The sequence below is a fragment of the Varanus komodoensis genome, unplaced genomic scaffold (genome assembly GCF_004798865.1).
Source record: "Varanus komodoensis strain SLA01 unplaced genomic scaffold, ASM479886v1 scaffold32, whole genome shotgun sequence".
NCBI classification, from domain to species: Eukaryota; Metazoa; Chordata; class Lepidosauria; order Squamata; family Varanidae; genus Varanus; species Varanus komodoensis.
The window spans coordinates 9,338,072-9,363,578 of record NW_025335798.1 but is presented as its reverse complement, the minus strand read 5'-3'; the positions used below and the strand labels follow the sequence as shown (position 1 = coordinate 9,363,578).

Here is a 25,507-nt window from a genome sequence, read left to right as displayed (position 1 = left end):
TCCCACCCACCCGCAGACCCACCATTGTCTGTAAACGTCCTAGACATCAACTCATTTTGCACATAATGCTAAGTCGGGGACTGAGAAAAACAAACCATGGTTATGGAAAAACATGGCTGTTACTCAGAGTTGATGTAGTGATGGTTTGTTTCCATGGTTTTTTTCCAGTCACTGGAGTTCCCTCCCCTTTTAGTCATTCCTTCCTTGTATTTCAATTGCCTTTTGCAGCATTGCAGTAGAGGCAGGAAAGAGGCTGAGAGGCTTTTACTTTGAATCATTCTTGCCTGCTGCATCTGTAGCCTGGTGAAACAGAACACAAACAACCCACATTTCAGGGTTTGTATGGAATAATAGCCCACAGTTTACATCCTAATAACAAAGCATAAGTTGCCTTCATTGGTTATTCGTGATAAAGAATCCCTAGTTCCAGCTTTGTGTGCATCAATAAATCATGGTTAATTAAAGCATTACGTGTCGTCATGTGTGAATTAGCTCCTGAAACCATTCCATGGAGGTGCAGGGATTAGGCCTACTCCTCCTATAAAAGAGCCATCAATGGTTGTGGAAACATATTCTTATTTGAAGAGATGTGACCATAATCCGCAGCTGAAATACCAAGGCCGGTAGACTCAGAGATAAGTCAGACAGTTGCTAAAAATCAGAGAATGTAAAGTTAGTGGGAAAGTTAGTGAGCCTACTAATGAGAAGGGGGACAGACCTAACATCATTAATTTGAAGACACAATGGCAGGGTAGACGGACAGAACCATTGAGAAACCTTAGGCAAACCAAGCAGTTGGCCCTCAACTAGGAGTACTCAACCATCAAGCTCTGGTTTACTCTTTTCAGTTGTGGAGTGGAGAAGAAGCATTCACTTTGGAATCAACTTCGTAACATTAAGCTGCATTTTCCTAAGGGCAGTATTCTTACCTCGCTTACCTCGTTCCTTTTGCTACTGATTTCTGATCACCTTTAACACAATAAAGCATTTTAAGTTGGTCTGCTTGGAAAGAAGGAAAAAGGAATAGTCAAGGAAACAGGGGAGCCGGTCCAGTTTCATTTTGTTTGTGCTTTTCTTCACCTTTTCCAGCTCTACAATATTTTGAGGTTTCGTATAGTACTGTATTGTAACTACAGCAATACTGTGGGCTTGTATAAAGGCATGATGATATTGGCAGTTTTATTTTTTGATCCCTTTCCTACTGCTCTACGACATGAAAATAGTTTTTTTCACCACTGGCACACACTAAATTGATGTTTTCTTAGAGTGATTTGCCACAACCCTAAGTTTCCCTCCCTAATCAACCACTGCCCCCATTAATTTGTATTTCACACTAGCAATTCAAACTGCTCACCCCAGTTTGGAACGCCTTCCAATTCCCTTTGTTTTTATCATCCTGAATGTTTTGTTTTCATCTGTCCATTTAGCCACCTCCCAGCTCACTTCAAACTCCTGATCATTTATGGATAATTAATAAGCATCAATACCGAACCTTATATTTCTTTATTGTGATGGCTGTCCATTTAGTCTTACTCTGTGTTTTCTGTTCTTCAACAATCAATGCATAATGGCATCCATCTTCTTATTTTTTAAATTAATTTTTACTGTGAGTTTTAAACATCAAAACAAAAAACAAAACAAAAATCAATCAACAAATACAGTTTTACAATGTTGTTCCATTAAATCTGATTAATCTATTACAATGAATATATACATACTATGTGCCCATATATATTTCATGTATAGCAAAAGAAACTGCTATTCATTAGGGATAGTCATGCATAGACTTCAACCGAGGCAGCACCAGTATCCATGTATTTGTGCATTCATAAATTATGCCTAAAAACCACCCATTCAACAATTGCGAGCTGCATTGTCCTCCATCCACTGTGTTATTGAAGGTGGTCATTTGTCCTTCTAATGTTGTAATACTTGTCTTTTAGTTTTTTAAAGGACACAGAGAATCCATTTACATTGGCCTTGTATCAAGTTCCAAGAGATGGTTAAATAGTGAAGAACATGTCCATAAATATTAAAGAACTTTCCATCACAAAGTTTTACATATTATTGACTCCTCCTAAAAAAAAAAAAGAGCTATTGGGCATTGCTAAAACGTATGAGTAAGTGAAGGCTTAGCTGCATTACACCTCCAGCAATTGGCCAATTTAGATCAATGCTTACTAAAAAGATGTTTCTTCCTTTTCTTCTTCTTGTTGTTATTTTTTAAATCTGTTGTTAGTCTTTTGCTGTTGTACAAGAGTACTTTTGTGGTCAATGCCCTTGTCATTTCCAGCTGTCAAACTCAGCAAAATCAGACTTAATGTAAGCTAAATTCTGAACAGTTGACAGCTGTCACTGGCAAATCACCAGCAAAGGGGAAACAAGCAGCAGTGAAGGTGCACCAAAAGATAATAGTCTGAACATCCCCTTAGCTTTGTAATCTTCCTGCTTTCTAGTCCTGAGCTGACATTTCTCATGTCCTCCACCTTTTCAACACTTCTCCAAGTGTGCTGCCTAACGAGAAGAGGACATCTTAAGGCCAATGCCTTTTCAAGTCTTCTTGTCAGAGTTGTTATTGTGGTTCCATGGCAACTATACAAAAACCCTGAAAAGGAAATGGAGTGGGAGAGAATGAATGGAGCTGAGGAGATCACCCCATTCATTCCATCCTTTTCCACCACTTGTAAGGGTCATTTAAAAAAATGCACTGGGAGACAGGTACATTTTTTTGTTTTTTGTTTTCTGATCAGGAAATATATACAGAATTTATTTATTTATTTTAAAATTTTATATCCTGCCCTTCACAGTGTCTCAGGAAGTTAATTCAAGGTTGGGGAGTCAGTGGAAGGAAAATTTGCATCATATTCCCCCTCTACTAGCAGACATATTTTAGGCTTGGTTGAAAGATTCTGCAAATACCTGTTTACTTGATTCAGGATCCATTTGAGGGAGACAGTGCCTTAATATTTCCTATAGCAGAGAGTGGTAGTTACTGTATATACTGGTGTTTAAGGTGACTCACATATAAGATGAGGTCGATATTTTGGGCTGTTTTTCTGGTGTTTGTCATATGTTGGGGTATACATGTTGTTGCAGTGTGTCGTATTTTGTTGTGGTGGTTGCTTTGTTTTTGTTTTGTTTTTGTCTTTTGTAAGCCATCCAGAGACTTTTAGTATTGGAATGGCATATGAAAACTGTAAATAAATAAGATGACCCCTGATTTTTCTTGCTCTTTTTGGCTTCAAGATTCATCTTATATGTTGGTATATAGGATAGTTTTCTCACCTAAAGATAGTAAAGGGCATAGCATACGTTTTTCTTTTCCAAATTCCAGTTGTTATTTCAAACTACCAAGAGGGCAATCCTGTGGGGCTGTAGGATGACCTGGGAAGCCTCTTCTGAGATTGGAGGCAGTGCTCTGACCTTCGAAGGGGGAGCCAGAGACTCGTCTCCCTTGCAGCCTGCACTCTGGCTGCCTCTGCAAGGTGGGGAATCTAGTCTGAGAGGAGGGAAAAGGGGCATTCTGGTCAGAAAGGAAGGGAGGAGACCAGAGAGACCCTAGGATCTGATTTAGCATGAACTTCCTTCAGTCCCCTTCCCCACCCCTCGAAAGCACTCATGCTGAATGGGTTAAAAATTCCCTCTATTGAAAATAAAGGCGGTTGGACAACAGGGAGCCAAAGATCACTTCCACAGCAACTCCTGCCTTGTTGGCTTCAGCCCAACAGGGCATAGGAATCCAGGCTTCCAAGCCTTGAATCATCAGATTGTTCTTTTATCTATGCTGTGATGTAGAGCAAGCTTTCATTCTGTAAGACATAGTGGTCTGCTACACTTCTTAAAACAATTTACTGAACAACAAGTACTGTCTCAAGTCTCCTCCTCCTCGTCCTCAGCATCCTTTGCTAGCTGAAAGAATGAATCAGACCCCGCTGTACCACCAGAAAAATCCTTTTGTTGTGCTCAGCAATTTGAATCTCTTCCTTGTTTTCTTCCCTAAGACTAGAGACAGACATGAATAATACTGCCTTACTTTATTTGCATGTATAGCCTCTAGTGAGTCCACCATAATGGAGCGACACTCTCATAGTTTCTATTTTTTCCTTTCCCTCACTGTTGGCCTTGCCTAATATGCATTGCAGCAATGATTTCTTTGTTTTGTGTAACAAAATGTGTTCCTTCCCATATGTTGCAACATTTAAGAACTATCGTGCTGTTAGAAATGAAAATGCCGTACTCTATATCTTTATACAGTTGTGCGAGTTCAGTGAACCTGTTCCATTTGGATATTAACATGCAAGATCAGGTCTAGGATCCTCTAACCCCAATAATTTAATTGGATGGGGATTAATTAATATCAGAAACCGAAATACATTGGCCTTGTGTTTCTTGAACATGAATTGCCTGTGCTGACTGAAACCATTTTTCCTACATCGTGTTCCAATAAGGCAGCTGGTAGTCTTGATCTGCTGTTCAAAGTGCAGAGTCAACAGTCTCACAGGAAATGTCCCATTGCTTGACTAGGACCAACAAGTTGAAGAGTCTGTTCACACGTTCAGCTGTCAAATGCCACGCATGGTGGGGTGTACAGCCTTGGAGGGGGATCAGGGCTGGCCCTTCTGGGTCCATATGCCCTTCCCTTTCCCCTAACCACCAGTCAGCCTTTGGGTGGTTTCTCAGCTTTATGCATTGTTGCCTCATTCTAAAACAATGAGATGCCTCCCCTAAGGCTTAGTTACTGGCAGTAAGAGCTTAAAGCAAACATATGCTGGTGTTTTGGACCTCACTTCTTTTGCCCTTGGCCCTACTTCAGAATTTGCAGGTAATGTTCAGAAATCTGGGTCCCTTTTAAAAGGGAGTTTTCACAAGGCAATGGGTAGATTTTGACATACGGCTGCATAGCTGGCTGTCAAAACTCCTTTTCCCCAGAAGAAGAAGGTGGGATGAACTTTTGCACTTTCCAGAGCAGCTGAGGTCTTAGAAAAAAATGCTAAATGTGCATCACTGTATTGGAGAGCAGGGCAGAGACTCTTGCCAAGAAGGGGTGGTATAAATCTTATGACCTCTTTCTGTGACCTAAGATCTCGTGCATCTCTGCTTTCCCTTGACAGCTTGCCTTTTGACAGCCACTTTGGAAAAGTCTGTTTGGCACAATGTCATTGGTTGGTAGCTGCTGCATTTTGACAGCAGGCAACCCTCCCCTCCACATTGCTCACTTGACATCCCCCATTCCCACTCATGTATACCTGTGTTTAAAAGAAATTTAGACATACAATGAAAATTTTGCATCTGCTCTGTGTTCAAGAAAAATATTTTAAAATGTTTGTCAGCTATTGGTAACCCCTCCATGGTCCTGCTTGGGCACTTGGAAAAGGTTATCAGTGGTTGCCAAAACAGGAATCATGGAAGCTGGCTGTTGAACCAGAATTTGCTTACATTAACACTGGGTACAGGCTAGTACTGTGGGTGGGTTCCTTGGCATATCCTGACGAAGACTGGGGGGAAGAGGGGAAGGAGGGACCAACAACACCAGTAAGCTTCATCATCTTTTAGGTAACAACCATCAGTCCTCTGTGGCTTATTGATAGGCAGGGTTATTATAACATGTGAACTCTCACATCGGTAGAGAGCTATCAATAACATGAAGTTTTAAGTTTAACTAAGAGGCTGAGGGAGTAATCCTGTTACCCCCAGATACTGTCTGAGGGGCTTAGGATAGTCCAGACTCCCAGCTTCGAGCCTGGAGACAATGTTCTGTCTGTGGAGCTGGGAATCGGAGCTCTGATCCCTCCCCACTGACCCCTTGCAACCAGCTAGATAAGAACCACACTGGCTAGGCCCAAAATTCAAGTAAGTGGCCTGGGACCAGGGTTAAAGTGGTTTGGGGGGCTGGGGTAAGGAGGAGACTGGACCAGCCAGGATATGAGCTATTCTGAAGCCACTTCTGCTTCCCTCTCTAACTCACCCCAGCTAGACATCTATTGAAAGTGCAGGGCAGGAGGACAGAGGCAAAGATCAGATCCGCCACTCCTGCAGCCACTTTTCACTGAGTGTCTGTAAGCCTTCAAGTTCAGGGGCAAACAGCATCCTGATATGACTGTGCCTGAAAAGGTCAATGAATCATCCACTGAAACTTATTTTAGGAAACAGCGGTTCTAATAACTTCACATGTATGTGTAACATTAATTTCCTATCTGCTTGCTAGTCCTCGGAGAGTTGCAGCTTGGAGGCTGTGATTTGCACACTCATTGCCCTCTCTGCCATGGATGGGCCACGTCATGCGGGGCAGGAACATTGTCATTCCTGCAAGCCCCATTCTGTGTGGTGCTGGGAGGAATAAGCCAGTTTGTAACAAACTGCAAGGAAAGCCTTTTGTAGCAGCAGCAAATAGCCAGGGAAGACACAAATGGCCAGATACTGCTAAGATGTGGCTGCTTGAGCCTTCCTTTATTTTTTTGCCACTGAAATCAGAAGTGAGCCAGTGATTTTTTGCTGTTGTAGATTTCAGCAGTGCAACCTGTAAGGACTAGCCCTAGGCACAGGAAGGCTGCACGCAACCCACAGACCATTGTTATCCACCTGAGTTCTAGGCATGTGGTTGTGAGAACCTGGAGAACGTGCATGTGCCACATGGACTTCATGAAAATCCAGGGCTGAAATTTTAGCTGGCTAGATTATGCCACATACTAAAACAACTTATTTATTACATTTCTTTCCACAAAATGGTGTCCTGCATACGTTTTGAACTTCTAAAATGGCCTATCTCACAGTACCTGTCCAGTAAATCCTAGAGAGAATATTTTTTTAAAAAAGTTTGTGTAGGTCCAAAGACTTTTATCATTGGAGAAGTCCCCGATGCTGGGAATGACTGACGGCAAAAGGAGAAGGGGACGGCAGAGAATGAGGTGGCTGGATGGAGTCACTGGGGCAGTGGGTGTGGGCTTGGGTGGACTCCGAGGGTTGGTGGAGGACAGGAAGGCCTGGGGGAACATTGTCCATGGGGTCACGATGGGTTGGGCACAACTTTGCAACTAAACAAACGAACAAAAAGACTTTTAGGCGTTGCAAGGGCTTTGTAGAAATATTCCCTTTTTATGGGATGGTTTAGAATGTTACCTGTGTGTTTGTACCCTATGAAAGTTGCAAGTTAATAGTTTTCCTTTTGTGGATAACATCTAAGAACTTTGTATTTGGGGGTCCTGATGGCACTTATATAGAGCAATGTATGTCTTTTTAGTTTCATATTTTTCTAATTAGTCCATTTGTTCACAAGGTGTTTTCAGCAAGTGTTGAGTTGTAGAAAAAATAATTTATAATTAAATCTGCTTGGCCTATTTAATAGCCGCAATTGCATTGAGCTTCTGTAGTACTGCAAACCACACTTAACATTTTTAAAGAAATTATATTACATGCATTTGCATCTGTATAGTTTTTCATTATGTCTGTTCTTGCTTCTCCAAAATACACTGCTATAGTGATGAGATTTTGCTTTTATTTTCATTTTACAAATAGTTTCTTCTAATAAAAACAATAAAGCTTTTAAAGTACCACAAGACTTTTTGTTGTTTTGTTGCAACAGATTAACCCTGCTACCCCTCTGGAAATTCCTATACACAGTAATTCTATTGATCTGAAACAAGATTAGACTTATTGCTTCTCTTCTCTTCCCCTCCCCTTGCCTCGCCTTGCCTTTTAAATGAAAGGAGTCCAGTGTATTCTGGGGAACACTGGGAATCCTCAGGAGTTTTTCTGAAAAACTTCCATGAGAAGATCAGTCATGCCAGACCAGTTTTCTGAAAGCACGCTTGCCTGCTAGTACATACCAAGTGCCCCCTACAGCGTGCAGTGAAACAAACAGTACTGCTGGGTGTATTCTGGAGCCCCTCTTTCAGTTGATGTTGGAGGTCAGTGAATCCCTGTCCAGTGCCCCACATGTATTGAAAAAAGGTGGAAAAGCCAGTCCTAGAATCGTCTAGCAACATACTGAGTTTCCATGGAAAGCTTGCAGGGGTTCCATGGTAGGAATTAGGTATGGAGATTGTTTCCTCGATGTGGAAAGTAGGTGATACGTTGTTAGACATCCCTTGATTTGGGGGTAATACTTGATCTAGCAGATGTTGCTTATTTAACCATCATGCCATGCCACATACTGCTATTTAGTAATCCTATAAATAGGTCAAAAGGCTAACATTTTTAAAAAGTAGATAAAAACTAAAATAGAACCTTTTAATCAATGGTCTTTATCTTAGGTCATTCTGACAAGAAACCCACTACTTAAGGTACATAGCAGGGGAGCTGGCAAAGCAAAAATGTGTATCATTTTATTCTGCAACATTGTACTGAAATGTGCTAGAATTCAGGATTGGTTTTGGAAGCGTCAGGGTCTGTCGGGTGATGCTGCTCTCCCTGCTGGCCTGAAAGAGAAGGCCTCCTGGTTTGCCTTGCAAATACTGTATGTGGAGGACTAGCATTGACCTGATCATGCAGGCCAGCTGGGGCCTGCAGGGGACTCTGTAAAAGGCTTTCCAGTCATGCTCAGCTTTGCTGCAACAACATGACTCTTCTTCTTCACTTGCGTCTTGACTCTCACCTGTTCTTGACTGTGCATTTGCCTGTAGTCCTTCCATGCCTTTGCTAGTATAAGACTCTTGCTTGTTCCTGGCTCAGTCTTTGCTTAGGGTTCTATCATGCTTTTGTAGGTTATCAGAGCTGTGCTGGCTTCTGACTGCGCTTTTGTCTGTTGCATTATGATGGCTCAGCAAGTCTCCAACCTTTGCCTGAACAAGCCTTGGTTTTTTCCCCCACCTCTATCAGCTCTGGTCTTAGAATCTTAATAGGGTTGGAAGGGGCCATCAGGTCCAGCCCCCTGCCCAGTTCAGGACACCAAGTTAAACATCCCTCTTAGATAGCTGTCTAGTTGCATCTAGAATGCCTTTTGTGCGGGAGAGCCCACCACCTCCCTAGGTTGTTGGTTCCTTTGTAGTACTGTTCTAACAGTCAGAAATTTCTTCCTGATGTCCCACTAGAACTTGGCTTCTTGTGTCTTCAGCCCATTATTCCGTGTCCTGCACTATGGGATAATCAAGAAGAGATCCTGACTTTCCTCTTTGTGACAGCCTTTCAAGTACTTGAAGAGTGCTACCGTATCACCCTTCTTCTCGAGGCTAAACATGTTCAGTGCCTTCAGTCTCTCCTCATAGGGCTTTGTTTCCAGTCCCTGGACCATCCTTGTTGCCCTCCTCTGAACTGTTTCCAGCTTGTCTGCATCTTTATTGAACTGTGGCACCTAGAACTGGGTTCACTACTCCAGATGAGGCCTAACCAGTGCTGACCAAAGGGTCATGGTGTTCCAGGTGATATGCTGCTTACTTCATGGAGCTGACAGGAACTGAGCTCAGTTTCAGTGATTCTCTATTCAAGCGTGAAATTAGGGGGAGAACTCATCCCCTTTCCTTCTTCCTCTTATATATGGGCATTCATTCTGTGAATTTGTTTCTTTTAGCTACCACAGATTTTAGCCAATTATTGTCTCTCTGTTATTTAGTTTGTAAAGAAGTAATTAAAAACATGGCTGCAGACATATTTTTGCCTCTCCACCTGGATGTAAAGAGAAATGAATTAAACAGCACAGTGGGAGCTTTCTTAGAGCTAAATATATCAACTACAGAAAAGTCTCATTAACACCACTGTACAAAAATAGTGCAGAAGTTCACAGGTCTGATAGAGCAAGAATTTATTTTATTACATAGTCATAGAGTGAAATTATAAGCAAGTTTAATTAGTCTCACCAGAGGGCAGAGAGTAGAACCAGATAATTAGTGAAGGCCATTGCATCACCTTAAAATGGAGATCATTTGTTTGAGTTTAAGGCTGCAGTCCTAGGCATACGTGTAAGATGGGTTTTCATGTTGAGATGTTCTGATGTGAGTGTTGTAACAGACTGTGAGTGATGTTACTTATACAGTCAAAATGGCACCACCCAAAGATAGGCCAGCTAGAGATGGACACCCTTCACTTTAGGTTTTTCTGCATTTCTTGTTTTACAATCTTAAATTTGGATCTCCAGTCTTAAGTTTTCTTCATCCCAAATGTTGGTAACTAAGGTGATAATAATAAAATGTGTGGGATGAGGTGCGAACAACTCAGTGAAATCAAAGCATGCTGAGTAGTTTTGGAAAAGTGACTGAATTATGGAGGGAAAAACAGAAAACAGAGAGGAGAGTGAGATGAAGTGGCTGGAATCCTGAAGAGAATGGCTCCATACTGCTGTGTTTCATTGAAGCTTTCACTTGTTCTGAATAAACCTGTTTGGAATCATACTGCACTTCATGTAATTTATGTACACACCTAATTCTTTGCTGGCCTCTGCTATTTTCACAATTGCTAGGTGATCTACCACATCTGAAGCCCTGTAAGTACATGTTGACAAGGGTAGCAGATGGGAAGGTTGCTGTTTTGCCCTGCTAATCGTGCAGATCTTTATTCTTTAAAATTCCCAACATCTGTTGGCTCCAGGATATGTGGACATGTTGGACCAGTTGGCATAGACTGGTGGCATAAATTGGTACCCTGATGCTGGGGCCTCTCTGGCTGCCAAAGGGAATTCTCTTGACTACTGCCTCAGCTCTTCCTCAGCACTTGCCCCAGAATTACCTTGGAAAGTCCCCCATCAGCAGCATCCTGCCTGTAGATCTCTGCAGGTGTGGTGGTGGCAGCTCCACAATGGACACACTTCCTTCCCACCCACACTGAGGGCATCTCTGTGCCCTCTTAACCCCTTCCAGGCAGTGGATCTTGGAGTTAGGATTGCCTTGATAGGTATTGGCTTGGACGATTGCAAATTTCTTTCAACCTACCTAATACTTGTCATGCTTTTATTGGGCATGGTCAATATATTTGGGCCTCATGATATATTTGTATGTATGATATATTTGGGCATGTATAGTATGATATATTTGCATGTATAGCATGTATAGTATAGCATGTATGGTATGATATATTTGGGCCTCATGAGTCTTGAGCTGGTATGTGGATCTTTAGTATAATACAAACGTAACATTTTATATGGAAGGAAAGGGCAAATTCAGTGACCTCATGCTCTGGTAAGTCCTATAGTGGGTCTAGAAATCTAGACAAATTTAACTGGTTGTGCTTTTCCCCCTTTCTTTTCAAGTAAAAAAATAGTCTAAGGATTGGTCTTAATTTTAATTTGTCAAAAAGGCAATTTAATTTGTTATACCGGGGAAGGCGGTATAACACTGGAGTTAATATGCTCATGCCTCGGTGTTGTTCTCATTACTAGGCAAGCTGCTCCATTCTGAACCGATTGCAATTTTCAGACCATTTTTAAGGACAGGCCCATGTTTTTGTAATTATAAATTCTTAGTTTATCTGGGTAATTGTTTTTAAGTTATATTGTATACTGTCTTGAATGTGTGCTTGCTCGCTCGCTCGCTCTCTCTCTCTCTCTCTCTCTCTGTGACTGTCTGCACATGTTTACAGGTTAGAAATATCTCACATAAGTCGACCAAATAAATTCAACTTTCTTATGAGTCACACATCCCCATTATTTGTTGAAAAACAGCAGAGACACTAAAATCTTCAGCCTGTTTTGTTATGCTCAGTCTTCTGGCTATGTCAGAGGTGGGCTGGTGCAGTCCTGTGTATGACTGAGTCTGTAGCTGTTCCGTTTTTTGTGATGAGAGACAGTTTTCTGATGTTCTTAAGTAAGGTACTCCCAGTATCTATAACCTTTGCTGCTAGGAAAATGCATCTAAAATTAAGATGCCATTTCCATCTGTGTTTAAGTCTAGTAATTTGTTTCATTGCTGAAAATACCCATAGGAGACAGCTTCATTTGGAAGATTGCTGATTGCAGTACATATGCATCAACTGATAGAGGATTAATTGAGGTTATAATGTTGTTTTGCATTCTCTGTATTTTCTTAAACTCTTTAAAGCACAAGTGCTGCAAATTCTCTAGACCCTTTCTACTCCAATGCACTTCTGATCACTAAGAAAGTCCTTTGTTGGGATGTACTAGCATTAGAAATCCAGGGGTTGCTTGATACATTGTATATGCTTTTTACAGTTTGGAAGGTAAACAAGTCTAGGGATACCTAGTGCTAGTTATTCTAGCATTAGATAAATCTCAGTTGAAGAAATGTGGATGCTTCTGTTAAAGAGACAGTGCCAGTGGTGACCACGGAATTAAAAAAAAAAAAAAACAGTGGCAAAGTCCTAGTTATAACACTAGGAAGGTATATCAACATTATTTGTAGGCATTTTTGTTTCAGAGTTGAAGTGCAGGGTGGGAAGAGAAAAGGCATTTGTAGGAGTATCTGTCATATACATCATGGTGGGGAGATTTCTGTGATTTTACGACTTCATTAAAAACAAATGGTAGTGCAGTAATATATTATTCTTCCCTCCAGCTTCTTTTAGCCTGCTCATGTAGTTATGGAGTGTAGGTTTATGTTGGAGTGTTGTGTATAGATATTTAGAAGTAAGAAAAGTAAACTAAAGCATTTAATGCTCTACCTTGGAGCAATTTTGCCTATCAGACTTTGAGAATGGTTTGGTTTATAAATTGAGCATCCATTTTAAATGAAGTGCTGCAGTTGTACTTTTTACTATACTTCATGGAAAGCTGATCTTAGATGAGGATAAGGACTGTCCCTTAACTCCCCAAGGAAGATTGTCTGCTCCATTTACCAACTCCTGGTCCCTCTTTTTCTGCTTCATTTCCTTTGTTTCATAAAATGACTTGGAATGAAATATATAAACCTAAGCAAGGCTTAGTTTTTTGCACTACTGCTAGCATCCCTGACCATAGGTCATGTTGGCTGGAGTTGGTGGGAGGTACAGTCAAAAACGTCTGATGCGCACCAAGTCTGTGAAGGCTGCTTTAGGTTATTCGAAAATGCTGCATTGCAAATTAAAAGCTTTCCAGTGCAAATTGCCCTAATTTGCATAGATTTTTTATTTTTCAGAAAATCCACATTGCTGGTAGGTAGATGGGAAATGAAGAGGAAACCTCACCTTTCGTATTTTAGACAGTAGTGTTAAACCTATGCTAGCCAGAAACCTTCTTTAGTAGAAATTTAGGATTCTTTCACCTCCCTGTTTTTAAAACAACTTATTGATAAGTCCTAAATATTTTCTAGGGACTGTTCTGATAAGTCTGTTATCTCCTGTAAGCATTCCAGCTGGGACCTTCCTTGTCCTCAGACAGTGTGATTGAGATCCTAAATACCTTATTTGCTCACCCCCCAAAAGTGACTTTAGAGGTTGACTGTCTTCTCAGGATTAAAATCCATTGGATGTGATCGAATGGAAACTATAGTCCAGTTTTTTTCTAAAAACTTGTAGCAGTTTTAAATAACATTTTGCGAGTTAGTGGGGGTGGGGGACATCTCTGTCTGCTTTTAAAGTCAGCATCATGGAATATTAATGCTTACTTCATTGTAAACTTTTTTGGAGTTTGTGCTGTTGCTCATTTGTTTAGGACTCTGCAAGTGTTTTTTTAATCCAAATGCTCATGCTATTTCCCAGGCTGCCTATTTACATCATAACATAACTTGTGATCAGTTATTGAAAAAAATGATCCAGTGCATTACCAGTCCTACATGAACGGGAGTTAGAGAGGACCCTTTTCAAGATTACGGTTTTTGTGGTGGTAGGGGGGAATTCTTTTAGAGGGTTTTTTTAAAATGGGAAATACCCTGTTGACATGCTGTTTTTCTCTTGCAAAGTACAGTATTTTAACAAACTCTTTGAGACTCTGCCCCAATACCAAGTTATAGAGCAAAAAACTCACATTTCACAATCTTAATCAGGATAAGAAGCATAAGAAGTGGTGTTCATTTCACTAGTGTTTGCACAAATAATAACAAAGTTGAGAATTTTGTTTTGTTTTGTATTGTTTTAGTTTTTCTAGAACTTAAAATGTCTCTAATTACTTGGTCCAAACACTTTCAGTTGTTACTAGAAATTTTGTGTCCATCTGGTAAGAAATTAAGCAACAAATATAAATGGTAGCCTACAAAACGTTGGGTTTTCTATTCCAGAAAGCATTATAGTTCTCATCATTTTGTGTGGTCTCTTTGTGGGTGGGAAGAAGAAGGTTATGCTGTGCTGTGTGTTCTTACCAAGACTCTTTGCAAGTGAATTTATGAAAAACTTTGAACTGATTAGAAAAGAATGGCTCAGCTACAGAAACCTTGCTGTTAGATGGCAATTCTGCTTCAGAGCAGTGGAAACACTTGTCTGTGTTCCTACAGAATGTAATTTGCAGAGATCACTTTTAGGTTGGGTGAGCGACCCCTTCCAGCTGAAAGGCTGAATTCTGTCATGGCTAACCTTGCAGGAATCACATGCCAGTGATGAGTAGGACCAAAGCAAAACCGAAGCAGGACTACCCTGCTTTTTTCCATATTCAGAGACATTTCCCCTCCACACACACACCTTGGGCTCCTGTCCTCCATATCTTCTCCTCTTCTCTCGTCTGCTTTCCTGCTACTTCCTGGTTTGCAACAGTCCATAATTTGCTGTAACTTTGATCAGGCAAACAATGGTTTGTACCTGCCTTGCAAACCAGAATTGTACACCAGAGTTTGCCCTTACCGGTTGCCTAATTTGAATCAACTGCAGACCATTTCACTTCCATTGGTATGAACAAAATACAGCAAGATGAGCATACCAAAAAAGTGCAATATCCCAGTCATATCACAGTTCTACTTGTAGCTTATGACAGAAGAGAGTGATTTGTTAGCTTCAAGAGTCATCCATCGGAAAGCAGCCCATGTAACTCTCACTTTTCAAGTGGAACCTTTCTCTGCCTCAGCCATTTGTTAACGCAAGCAACACATATTTGAAGTAGGAAAAAAATAGCATCGAAGGATGGGTTCTTCAGAGAGGGGGTGCCATAGATAAGTGGGCTGCCTCAATGATGACAATGACAGCATTTGCGGTGATCTAGCAGTCCGTGTACTGCTCTAGTATTCTGAGCCGTTTGTATAATGTATGCTATTAGACAGATGCTAGGAGATTCTGTTTGCTGTGATATTAAAACAACATATGTGCCCAGTTGCTAGAAACACACTCATTATTTATCAGATTCAGGGTTTATTTATTTTTTTCTATGTTAGATCTATTTTTATCTTAGGAACTCAATGCTAACGAGCCCTTAGTCACCTTTAGTTATTTACTCATGTTGTATTGCGAAGCTCAAGCAAGCTGGATTTGGCCTACTCATTGCCTCATATTTATACATCTGCAGGTTCCCTCGAGTCTTGACAAATAAAAAAAAATCACCAGTGTGTGTTTCCTTAGCAACAAGAGCTAAAGCAACCTGCTTTTGTTGTTTTCCTAAGGACGCCATTGAAGTTAAGCTCAGGGCTTGTTCCCATGTAGTACTGAATGCACAGTCTTCCTTATTTTTAATGTGCTCCATTAGATGGCCAGACTTCCATGCTGAAGTATGTGTATGCTAATTGTATGTGCAAACACCAGACTAGCAAGGATGCACGTTTCGGTGATCTCCCTGGCACTGCAACCGTTTTAGCCTCGGAACGGCTTTATAGGTAAAGAGATTGGAATGTTCAATATGGCTGGGAAGAGTGCATGAGTGCATAGGCAGACTAGCAGAGTAATTTAAAAACTATATTTAGAGCTAAATGTTTTGGTTGGTGCCCTTCCGGTAGCTATAATATTAAATGGATATCAAGAGGGGCCGTTGGAATGCTGGGAAAAGAATGTTCTGAAGAGAAGAAAATAACCAGGTTTATTTACCAGACCAAAGGGTAAAACAGGATGATGGGGAAGAGTTGTAATGATTTTCCAGTTTTGAAACAAGCTGCAGCAAAGTGTGTCAGAGCCACCTTGGCAGCCTCTGAGAACCGAGCAAGAACTCAGCAACCATAAGCTAGTAGGATGAAGGATTGAATGTTACATATGGGGGGGGGGGGTACCCTGATGTCCAGTCACTAGGGAACATTGGCAGTGCTTCCCTTGGGGCATTCCAAGAATTTATTTGGCTTTATTGGTCTAGCTTATGAAGGGGGCAGAAAGAGAGAGAAAAACTTGTTACTTCAAATGAGCTCTTTAGTTCAGATATCCAGGAAGGATAGATGTGGTGCAATGTTTCTTTTGGACTTTAAAAATTCAGAACCTTGCCCAGCTGTGAAGCTCACTGGTTTGCCTCGGGCAGGCTCTGTTTCAGTCTAAGCTGCCTCATTTAGTGTTGTTACAAGACTAAATGAGATGGAAAAAATATAAGGCATTAGTTTCATTATTTTTCATTTATTAGATTTATATCCCACTTTTTTTAAGAATTCAAAGTGGCTTACATCATTCTTCTCCTGCTCTCAGCCGTACCGCATTCAGCTCCACCTCCCCCCCCCCCCCATTTAACCCAGGTGAGGCAGTGACTGTTCTGAATCAGTGACTAGGCCTGGTTATGGACTGGATGAGGACTGATAAACTTAAACTTGATCCAGACAAGATGGAGGTGCTGTTGGTGGAAGTGTCGTCTTCAACCTGTTCTGGATAGGGTTGCACTTCTCCTAAAGGACGGGGTTGGGGATCTTCCTGGATCCTGATGCTAGAATTGCAGGTGGACTCAGTGACTAGAAGCACCTTTTATCAGCTCAGGTCGATTTACCAACTACAGTGGTGCCTTGTACTTGAATGACCCTAAGTTCGAGTGTTCCAGAGTTTGAACACTAAAATCGAGATAAAATCGTTCTGACGTTTGAACAATGGTTCTAAGTTCGAACTGCACGCACAGTGAAAAAAACACAGTTGCTGCAGAAACGTCATCTGTTGTGCACCTTTTCGGTGCATGCTTTGTCAGTCATTTTCAGTGTTTTTCAGTGCATACCTTGTTTATCGTTTTCAATATATTGGGTATTGTTTAGGGTCCAGGAACAGATTAATGCACTTTCCATTATTTCTAATGGGGAAAATTGATTCAGTCTTTGAACGATTCAGAAATCCTGAAATGAATTAAGTTTGATGTACGAGGCACCACTATATGCCCCTACTTATTTATTTATTTATCTATTAAAACATTTTTATGCCGCCCCATTCGCCGAAGCCTCGGGGCGGCTTACAACAATAAGTTAAAATAATTATAAATCAAAAATATAAACATTAAATTAAAAATACAAAAATACAGTATAAAATAAGCCACCCTGGACACCCACCCTATCTGGACAAGCAGAGCCTAGCAACAGGGATCCATGCTCTGGTAACCTCTTGTTTGGATGACGATAGCACACAGTAGTCCAAACTACTGGGGTTGCCTTTGAAAATGGTCTGGTGACTTCACTTGGTTCAAAGGAAGCAAGGAGGGTGGCTGTTGGGGAAGGGCCTTCTCAGTTGTGGCATCCCATATGTGGAATCAGCTTCCCAAAGAGGTGTCTGGTACCACCTCTTTGTTCCCTTGGCATCAGGTGAAAACCTTTTTTATTTTCCCAATATTTGAATAGTTTGATTTTTATTCCCATTTTTAATTATATTTTTACTGTACTTCTAAGAGTAACCAAGCTGTGGAGGCTGTAACATTGTATAAATTTTTTATTGTATTTTATGGTGATTTTATAATGATTGCTTTATATTTATTAATTTTATTTTGATTCTGTAAATTGCCCAGAGAGCCTTTGAGCTGATGATCAGTGTAAAAATATAATATATTAATAAAATAAAAATCAACATCCCTTTGAGGTAGGTTGGGCTGAGAGTCTGTGACTAGCTGAAAGTCACTCAGTTGGCTCCATGGCCAGGCAAGGCCTAGAACCCAGATTGCCTGAATTCCTGACCTCATGCTTTTAACCACTACTCCACACCGGCTCTCTAATGAGATATTTTTAAGGCATTTTGCATATTATGGTAGATTTGATCAATAATAAACCTAACTTCTCATGGAAGAAGTGTGCTTTTAAAAGCCTCTTGTGGAAAGCTGCTTCTGTTGTTAGCAAGATTTAAAGATTTGCTTGAATGTGCTCATTATGATGTGAGTTTTTACTGCTGATGATGAGGCCACTGAATGTGTCACCATGACTGTGATCATAAATGTGTCTTGGAGAAAAGTCTAATAATTTATCTACTGGCGTGTTTTCATTATTTCATTTAATAATAAAAATAAAAATAAAAATAGAAGGAACCCAGTTGTGGAAATAAAAATCCCCCCTTACCGAAGAATGCAGTTGTAAAATATTTACATATGAAAATTCTAGCCTGGGTGTATGATATGCACACACACAGTGGATGCTATTTGGTCAACCCTGGACACACAAAGTACTGGAGAAACCTGACAATGTATAAAATGTGTGTCCTGCCCTTTATTTATTAAATGTATATCCCAGTTTTATTTAAATCTGAGATCTGTAAATTCTGAAATTCCAGGCAGGTGGAAATAGGACACTGCCTGGGCAAGCTAAGTTCAGCCAGGTGTCCATTAGGTTAATCAAGAGTTGGTCATCTGCCAAGAGAATGCATTTCTCCTTTCCAGTACAGTTCGTCTCACCCCTCCACCCCAAAAAAAATTGCTCTGGAGTATTGTGGAAATACAAGCAGATTTCGGGTAGGCAGTGGGGGAGGAAAGCAAGAGGAAGCTCAGTTGTGTGAGTGAAATCCGCTTGGTGCAGTGTTGGATTTAACCTCTTGCTCCACCCCTATAATCTCCTGATGAAGTCTCCTAAAATCAATAGAAATCAGTATTAATCCATGGAATGAAATTAAGGAAATGAGGCAGGGTTTGATTTTTTTCCCCCCAAAGCAAGGGTGTGCCCACTTTACTTAATGCTCAGTATTCCTTTTGTTCCTCCTGAATAAACAACAGTCATTTTTCCAACACAACCACCTCCATCAGCCTATTCAAACTTGCCTATTCATACTTGCCCACTTCTCTCAACTGCTATGCAAACTTTCTTTGGATTTTCTCTTGAGTTCTCAGATGTGCTTGACTAAGTATCATAAACAGCCAGGAAGGAATTAGTGCCTTGCAGCCGCAAATATAATTGGAATAGACCTTTTAGGCATCAAGTTTTCATCATTACTACTGTTCTACTGGATTGAAAAATCCATATATCTTCATCTTGCATTTCTTCAAAATGAATGATTTTGGTTTATTAGGGATTCAAACAGAAAGCAGAGAACAAAAAAAGTTAGTTTCAAAATATAAATCAGTAAGCAGTTTAAAGTGTCAATGCAGAGGCAAATGGCAAAGAAAATAGAAAAACACAGCCTAGCTCTTTACAGCCCTACATTAAGCTGCTTGCCTGCTTCCCTAAAGATGTGTGATCTCCATAGTGCAATTCCCCTGGTGCCTGTGACAGGCCCTCATTCTCTTTCCAGGAAACCTTCCCTCCTTGAACTCCCTTTCTTAGCAGACCTTATCTCTTTATTCCCTTCCCCCTTCCTGCGGGAGAGTCTCCAAAAATATTGTGTGCAAGTTTGGCTGATTCTCTGCTTATTGCTAGTTGTCAGCTCAGAGATGGGTTTTCAGGGATTCCTCCATTGTTTGGGCACCTGGGCAATTGACCAGTCAGTGCATTTGAGAGTTCCCTTAGCGGATTTGCAAGCTCTCTCTTTCTCTATCTCCCCCCCACCCACCCACCCACATTTCCTGTGTGGGTTTTTTTGTGGGAAGGCAGAGATACTTGCCTCTCAAGGACCTCAGCCAGGGCATTTGCACCTGTATGCCAACATCAGTGGCTTTTAGCAGAGGCAGGCAATTGGCTTATAAAATGGGTGTTTCTGCTCTCGGAGCTGGCTAAGATGGAGTCAGTGTGGTCTGGCTGAATGGGCCAGATCACACTTCCTAGCCATTACAGGCCGGCCATAATGGATAGCCCCTGCCATTTTTAATAAGCAAGATGCAGTGGGGGGGGGGCACTATAGCTTGTCATTACATGCATATCTGAAAGAGGGTGGTTGAGGCACCAGGCAAGGCACCTCCAGCCCTAAAAAAGGCCATGGGTTCTGGGTGACTTGGTAACCATTCCAACAACTTTACAAGGTTGTGCAGTGACAAGCTGTGGGGCATCCTCACCATGATTCAAATATTCAGAATAGCCACTGTTGCCTTACTGAGAAGCCCCATGGGGCAATTCACCTGGGGGCACTGCTTGCCACAGTCACGTCAATGTTTATTTGAGCACTTATTTTAGAAACATAACGTATCTTCTATTCTGTATATCTCCAGGTGGGGCCATCATAATGATCTCCCCCACTCCTCCATTTATTGTACAGTTTCTTCTTCCTGGCATAGCATCTATTTCTTCTAATTTTACACCTGACACAGAGGAGAGGGAGCTGGCTTTTAAAAACTGGTAATGACAAATGTATTTGTCATGGACAGCTGTTGAGATACTCCCATTAGACTTCCCCAGGGGATGAACTTGGGCTCCGTTCTCTTGCTTGTCAAGACGGGAGGGTGTCTGCTGCTGCAGTTGCCTCGGAATACTATGCCGTTAGACCCCTCGAAGCATCCGAGCGGTTTGGGGGCTGGTGCGCGGCTCTCTCAAGTGTCAGGCACCTACGCAGTGCCGAAGCCTGGTCTGTTTAACTGTGTGTGTAAAAGCAGCATGCCTAATGAATACAAGGGGCAAGGATTGATTATGTCCTGGACTCGGAGGCTGCAGCCATCTGTGAGACAGCGTTCCATCTAGGCTCGCTATGGAAAATATGAAGGAATGTTGAGGAAGCTTATTTGCAAAAGGATATGTACCCGTAAGCAAATTTCTCATGATTTTCCCCTTTTACTTAGAGAGAATTAAGAAGAGTTTGGTTTTTGTTTTGGTTTTTTTTTTTTAAAGATTTCTTTCTTCCTTAACTGACATAATAGTGAGCAGACAAAGGCCTCTTTAAGCAAGGCACGTGTCTGCATGTTGCTAGATTTTGTTCATAAATGGGATTTGGGTCACAGACTGGAAGAACCAGCAAGGATGGTAAATTGATAAGCACAGGGAATTGGATATTGTCTTGCTTTGTGTCCACCAAACTGGATTGGATATAGTTTATCAAATGTATAGTGCTATCTAACCCTTCTTATAAACTATAACTAAACCTATCAGCTGTCTTACTCTGGTGAATTTCAATTTTCCTTTAGTGGGTGTATCTGACTGTCTGCATCTTATTTCCTGAAGTCCATGCTTGGCTTTTATCCTACTCTTTGTTTCTCTTTTTGCTCTGCACATGTGCTTGCTCAGTGACCTGATCTCTTGTATTGCATGAGTTAGATTACTCAAAATGAAATTGAAGCATGGAAATGTAATTTTGGTTTACTCCAGGAAGTAATTGGAATGAAATATTTTTGACTGCCGATAATTATTAAATGCCATTTTGTAACTTTTCTTGAGAAATGCTGTCTTTTTGTAACTTAGGCTTAAATGCCAAGCAGTTTTACTGGACTGTTATATAAAACATTTTTTTATTTCTGTTATAAATATCAAATAGGTCTTTCAAAAGAAAAAAAATGCAAAGCATGGTTTTCATTTGTTTTGTTATGGTATAAGTAACCACACCCTTGATGAGTGTATATCTGAGAGACAGGGAAAGAAAGAGAGAGGAGGCAACAATAAAGCGGGTTTTCTGCTTTCAAATAAAATTCTTGGCTTTGGTAAAATAGCAGTGGTTATAATAATAAACAAAGGTATATTTTGCAGTTATTCTAATGGAGGTGACTAAATCTCATTTATGAGGAAAAGAATTATAATTAAGATGATTTTCTCACTTGAACACATGACAGTTTACAAAAGTAAGACCAGTTTAAGCAGATACATCTTCCTTTCCTAACACTCTGTGTGTTTGAGTCTACACCCTGTTACGAAGGCATCATGAATGAACTGCATGGATCTAGAGGCAGTTAAACCTGAGGGAGCGGCTTCATTCATAGGCATCTGTCTTTCAAGTCTTTCTATGTCTTTCATGTTACTTTTGTTCACATTTGAACTAGAGGGACACATGCTTAACCTGAGCTACTGAAAAGACATTGTCTTGAAGTGATGATTTTGGACTGACTTGATGGGCGATAACATCCATGAACATTTTGACGAGCTCATCAGAACCATTAGGACAGGCTTATTTCGATCAGCCAAGCTCCAAAGCACTGTGGAAATGGTCTTGTGAACCCAAGAGAGTTATGCTCTTACCTTCCTCTATGTTTTTGAAAAGGAGGAACCTTCCTAAACAGGTTGTGGCAGGGTGATGAATTTTGCTGTCCAAAGAGAGCAAAAATACTCTGCTGGACTCAAGCATGCCACTCGCGTAAGCCCGAGCAGTTCTTTCGATTTCAGTCCATATTCATAAACTCTGTAGCAGTAAAAGAGAATCAGTGACACCTGAATCTTGGCAGAAGTCTAAGAGTTTGCAGCATGGGGATTTCTTTTTGAAAAGCATTGGTTAATTGTATGATTTAAATAAGTCCATGTCACTAACCACCATATCACTTCACTGCCCATATGGTTCAAAGCTAGGGGAGACTGACAGACCAAGGGACACAGTAATAGTTCTGCTTCCTCCCCCCTGCTGCAGACAGCTTCTCCCCAAGGAATTAGAATGGGAAGACCTTTTCCTCAGTGGGCTGTGGTGGACCACAGCTATGCCCATTTCTGGGGCACCAGCAGGCATGGCTTCTCTCAGACCGTGTGCGTGTCCCTCCCTGACAGCTGCATAGCTTTGCTTGAAGCCTTTGCCCTGTCAAACTAAGAGTTACTTAACTGGTTGAAGGACAGTCATATGTCAGCTTCCTTTCCTACAGTGGGATAGTCCCCAGGGGGATGGAGTAGAAAGACCTCTTCCTCTGGGGGCTAGATCAGTGCACCACGTCAGGGACCATGTCCAGGGGTTCCAACAGGCATGGCTTCACTCAGATGAGGTAGTCACAATGTATCTAACTCTGACACCTGCCCAGGTTTGTTTGCTACCTTCACTGTATCAACCGAAGGACTGTTTCCACCCATGCAAAGCCAAACCCTTGTGTTAGTTTCTACGAAAGCGATAATGAAATTGAATTTTAAATAAAACCATACAAAAACTGCACAAATGCTAACATACTAGCTGTAATCTCCCAATGTTGGCCAACAATATTATTACCACATTTCTAAAATTCATTTTGGTGGCCTAAGTGTAGGCATTTCTTGATTGAGATGCCACAAGAGAGCATGCTTTGCTCTGGGCTACCACATACACACAAGAAAATGTCCTTAATATGTCTGAAAGTGGTCTAAAGAAATAAACTGTTAGTTGTATCTGTAAAATACTGTTTTTTTCAGTTGTTTCTTGCAAGTAATGTGAATGAATGCAGCCCCTCAATGTAATTGAATACTTCAAACTGGGTACAGGGAATATAATACCACATACTAACTCAGATGAATAATTTGGAAAATATGTAAGGAACAGCTAATATTTTCTCAAGGGCAAGAATGGAAAGACGCACAAAAGATGTCATGTCTGTATTAGATTTAAAATAAGCAGACAGATTTTTCTCAGTCTTTATGGAGCAATCTTATGGGTGAGGGACGCAGTGATGGTAATAGCAGGTAATTTGGGCAATATGGAGGAGAGTCATGTCAATGTTATTAACTGATCTGGCCAAGCCATGTAACTTGATGATCATAGTATTCCTTAAGGCCAAGCTTTGTCCTGCTTGGAAGTTCAAGAAAGTTCAAGGAGTAACTGACTGTGGGTAGTACATTTGTACTACTTTGGTTACTGCTTGAGAAAGAATAATGGGTGTGATTACTTGATAGAGTCTTTTTCTGGCTGCCAAGAGATATCAGTGATGGAATTGCATTTAATCACATAATGGAAGAGATTAGGGAGATGGAATGGAAGAAATTAAGAAGATTGTGGATTAAGGTTGTTTCTCAGAAATAAGCAAGCTGTACTTTCCACAGTGTTTTTGCTGAACATGTGGGCCAGCAAGAGTAATTCAGAGTTCCCCCAATCTTAAAAATGCTTTAAGATTTGGAACATATGATGTTGGATCTCAGGTTTGCCTTCTGCATTCCTATAGAACAAATATTGTCCAAAATGGGAGAGGACTATGCAACAGATCTCTGAATTTCATCTTGTGCTTCTTTTCAAGATAAAAACTTTGATGATGATGACTCTGTGGATGGGAACAGGCCTTCCTCAGCCAGCTCTTCAACATCTTCGAAAGCTCCATCAGCCTCTCGAAAAAGTGGGATGGGGACCACTCGTAGGGTTGGAACAGCTACTGTAGTCTCAAAGGCTCCAGGTAGGTCAGGCCTTTTGTCAAAAATGCCTATGTCTAATGATAAAATACATGCTTTCTCTGTTGCTTTTTTTTTTTTTTATTACCCATTTGGAATCACTTGATGGAATAGGAGAAAATAACTTCTAGGATATTGGGCTGATTTGGTGGTTTGAGATACATACTAAAAGACTTCCTAAGCATGTTGGAATAACCTCATGTCAGCTTAGTGTTACATAACTAAATTATTCATAATATTTATAGGAAAAAATCCCCCTTCCTCACATTTTGAAAAATAAGACCAGAATTCTCCTGTACAAAATCTTCATTTCTATGTAATTTTCAGGGGTTCCATTAAAGCCAGTAGCTTTAAGGTACTAAGCATATTGTATGGACTTAAACTGGATGGAGACTAATATATTTCCGAGTAGTATCTTCAGGAAGCTTTCAGGGTTTGTGTGTCAGACAATAGCCCCGTCTAATTAATGTTTTAAAGACTTTCCTTCTTCGGCTCATCTGCCTGTCTTCATCATACGTCCCTGTCAAGAATACCACACTTTCATTAATTATAGATGGGACCATATCCTTAAGAAAAGAAGGCATCCCTCTACTTTGCCTAGTATTCTGTCTTATCTTATCAGACTGTTTTAATTATCTCTTTAATAAAAAACCTTTTTGTATATGGATTGTCTATATAAGTAGAGATAAGATATAATTTACATGCTGCTCTTAAGATAAAAGACTTCTTTGTGGTTTCATAAACTTGTTTTGTCTGTTACATTCCTGTTCTGTTTTAACATTATCTAATAAGAAGCATAAAAACACTCTTTCCCTTCTACATGTACCAGCAACTAAGGAAGGAGCTGGAGCTGTTGATGAAGAAGACTTTATTAAAGCTTTTGAAGATGTTCCAACAGTTCAGGTAAACAGTAATACAGTTAAAAACCAAACAGTGCACTAAGACATTTCTTTATCAGTTAGAGCACGTTTTCTTTGAAGGTGCTGCTTGAAATTTCCTATTGTGAGTTAAGCACACAGCCAAAAGTATCAGAGAAGGACGATGCTTCTCATTACTTGAATATGGTGAACTTGGGAACTTCTTCCCTCATTGCCTCTTGAGCAACAGATCCTCCCATCCACCCACCAACTTCTTACTTTCAACATGGATTGAAGAGTTATGACTTAACCACTTCTTGATTCAAGCCTCTTAACCAGCGTTAAGTTTTCAGCAGACCAGAATTTAGGTGTGTTGTTGGCACATGACAACCAATCACTTTAATAACT

General features: G+C 40.7%; 1 protein-coding gene across 9 annotated transcripts in view; it reads left to right on the top strand.

Annotated features, from left to right (window-relative positions):
- The window catches only part of CLASP1 (cytoplasmic linker associated protein 1), a 222,703-nt gene that overhangs the window by 95,467 nt on the left and 101,729 nt on the right, over nucleotides 1-25,507 (top strand). For all 9 annotated transcript variants that reach the window (XM_044438058.1, XM_044438065.1, XM_044438064.1 and 6 more), the window contains exons 9-10: nucleotides 24,095-24,247; nucleotides 25,072-25,145. In XM_044438058.1, the coding sequence (XP_044293993.1) occupies nucleotides 24,095-24,247; nucleotides 25,072-25,145 (227 nt within the window). The remainder of the gene's footprint in view (nucleotides 1-24,094; nucleotides 24,248-25,071; nucleotides 25,146-25,507) is intronic.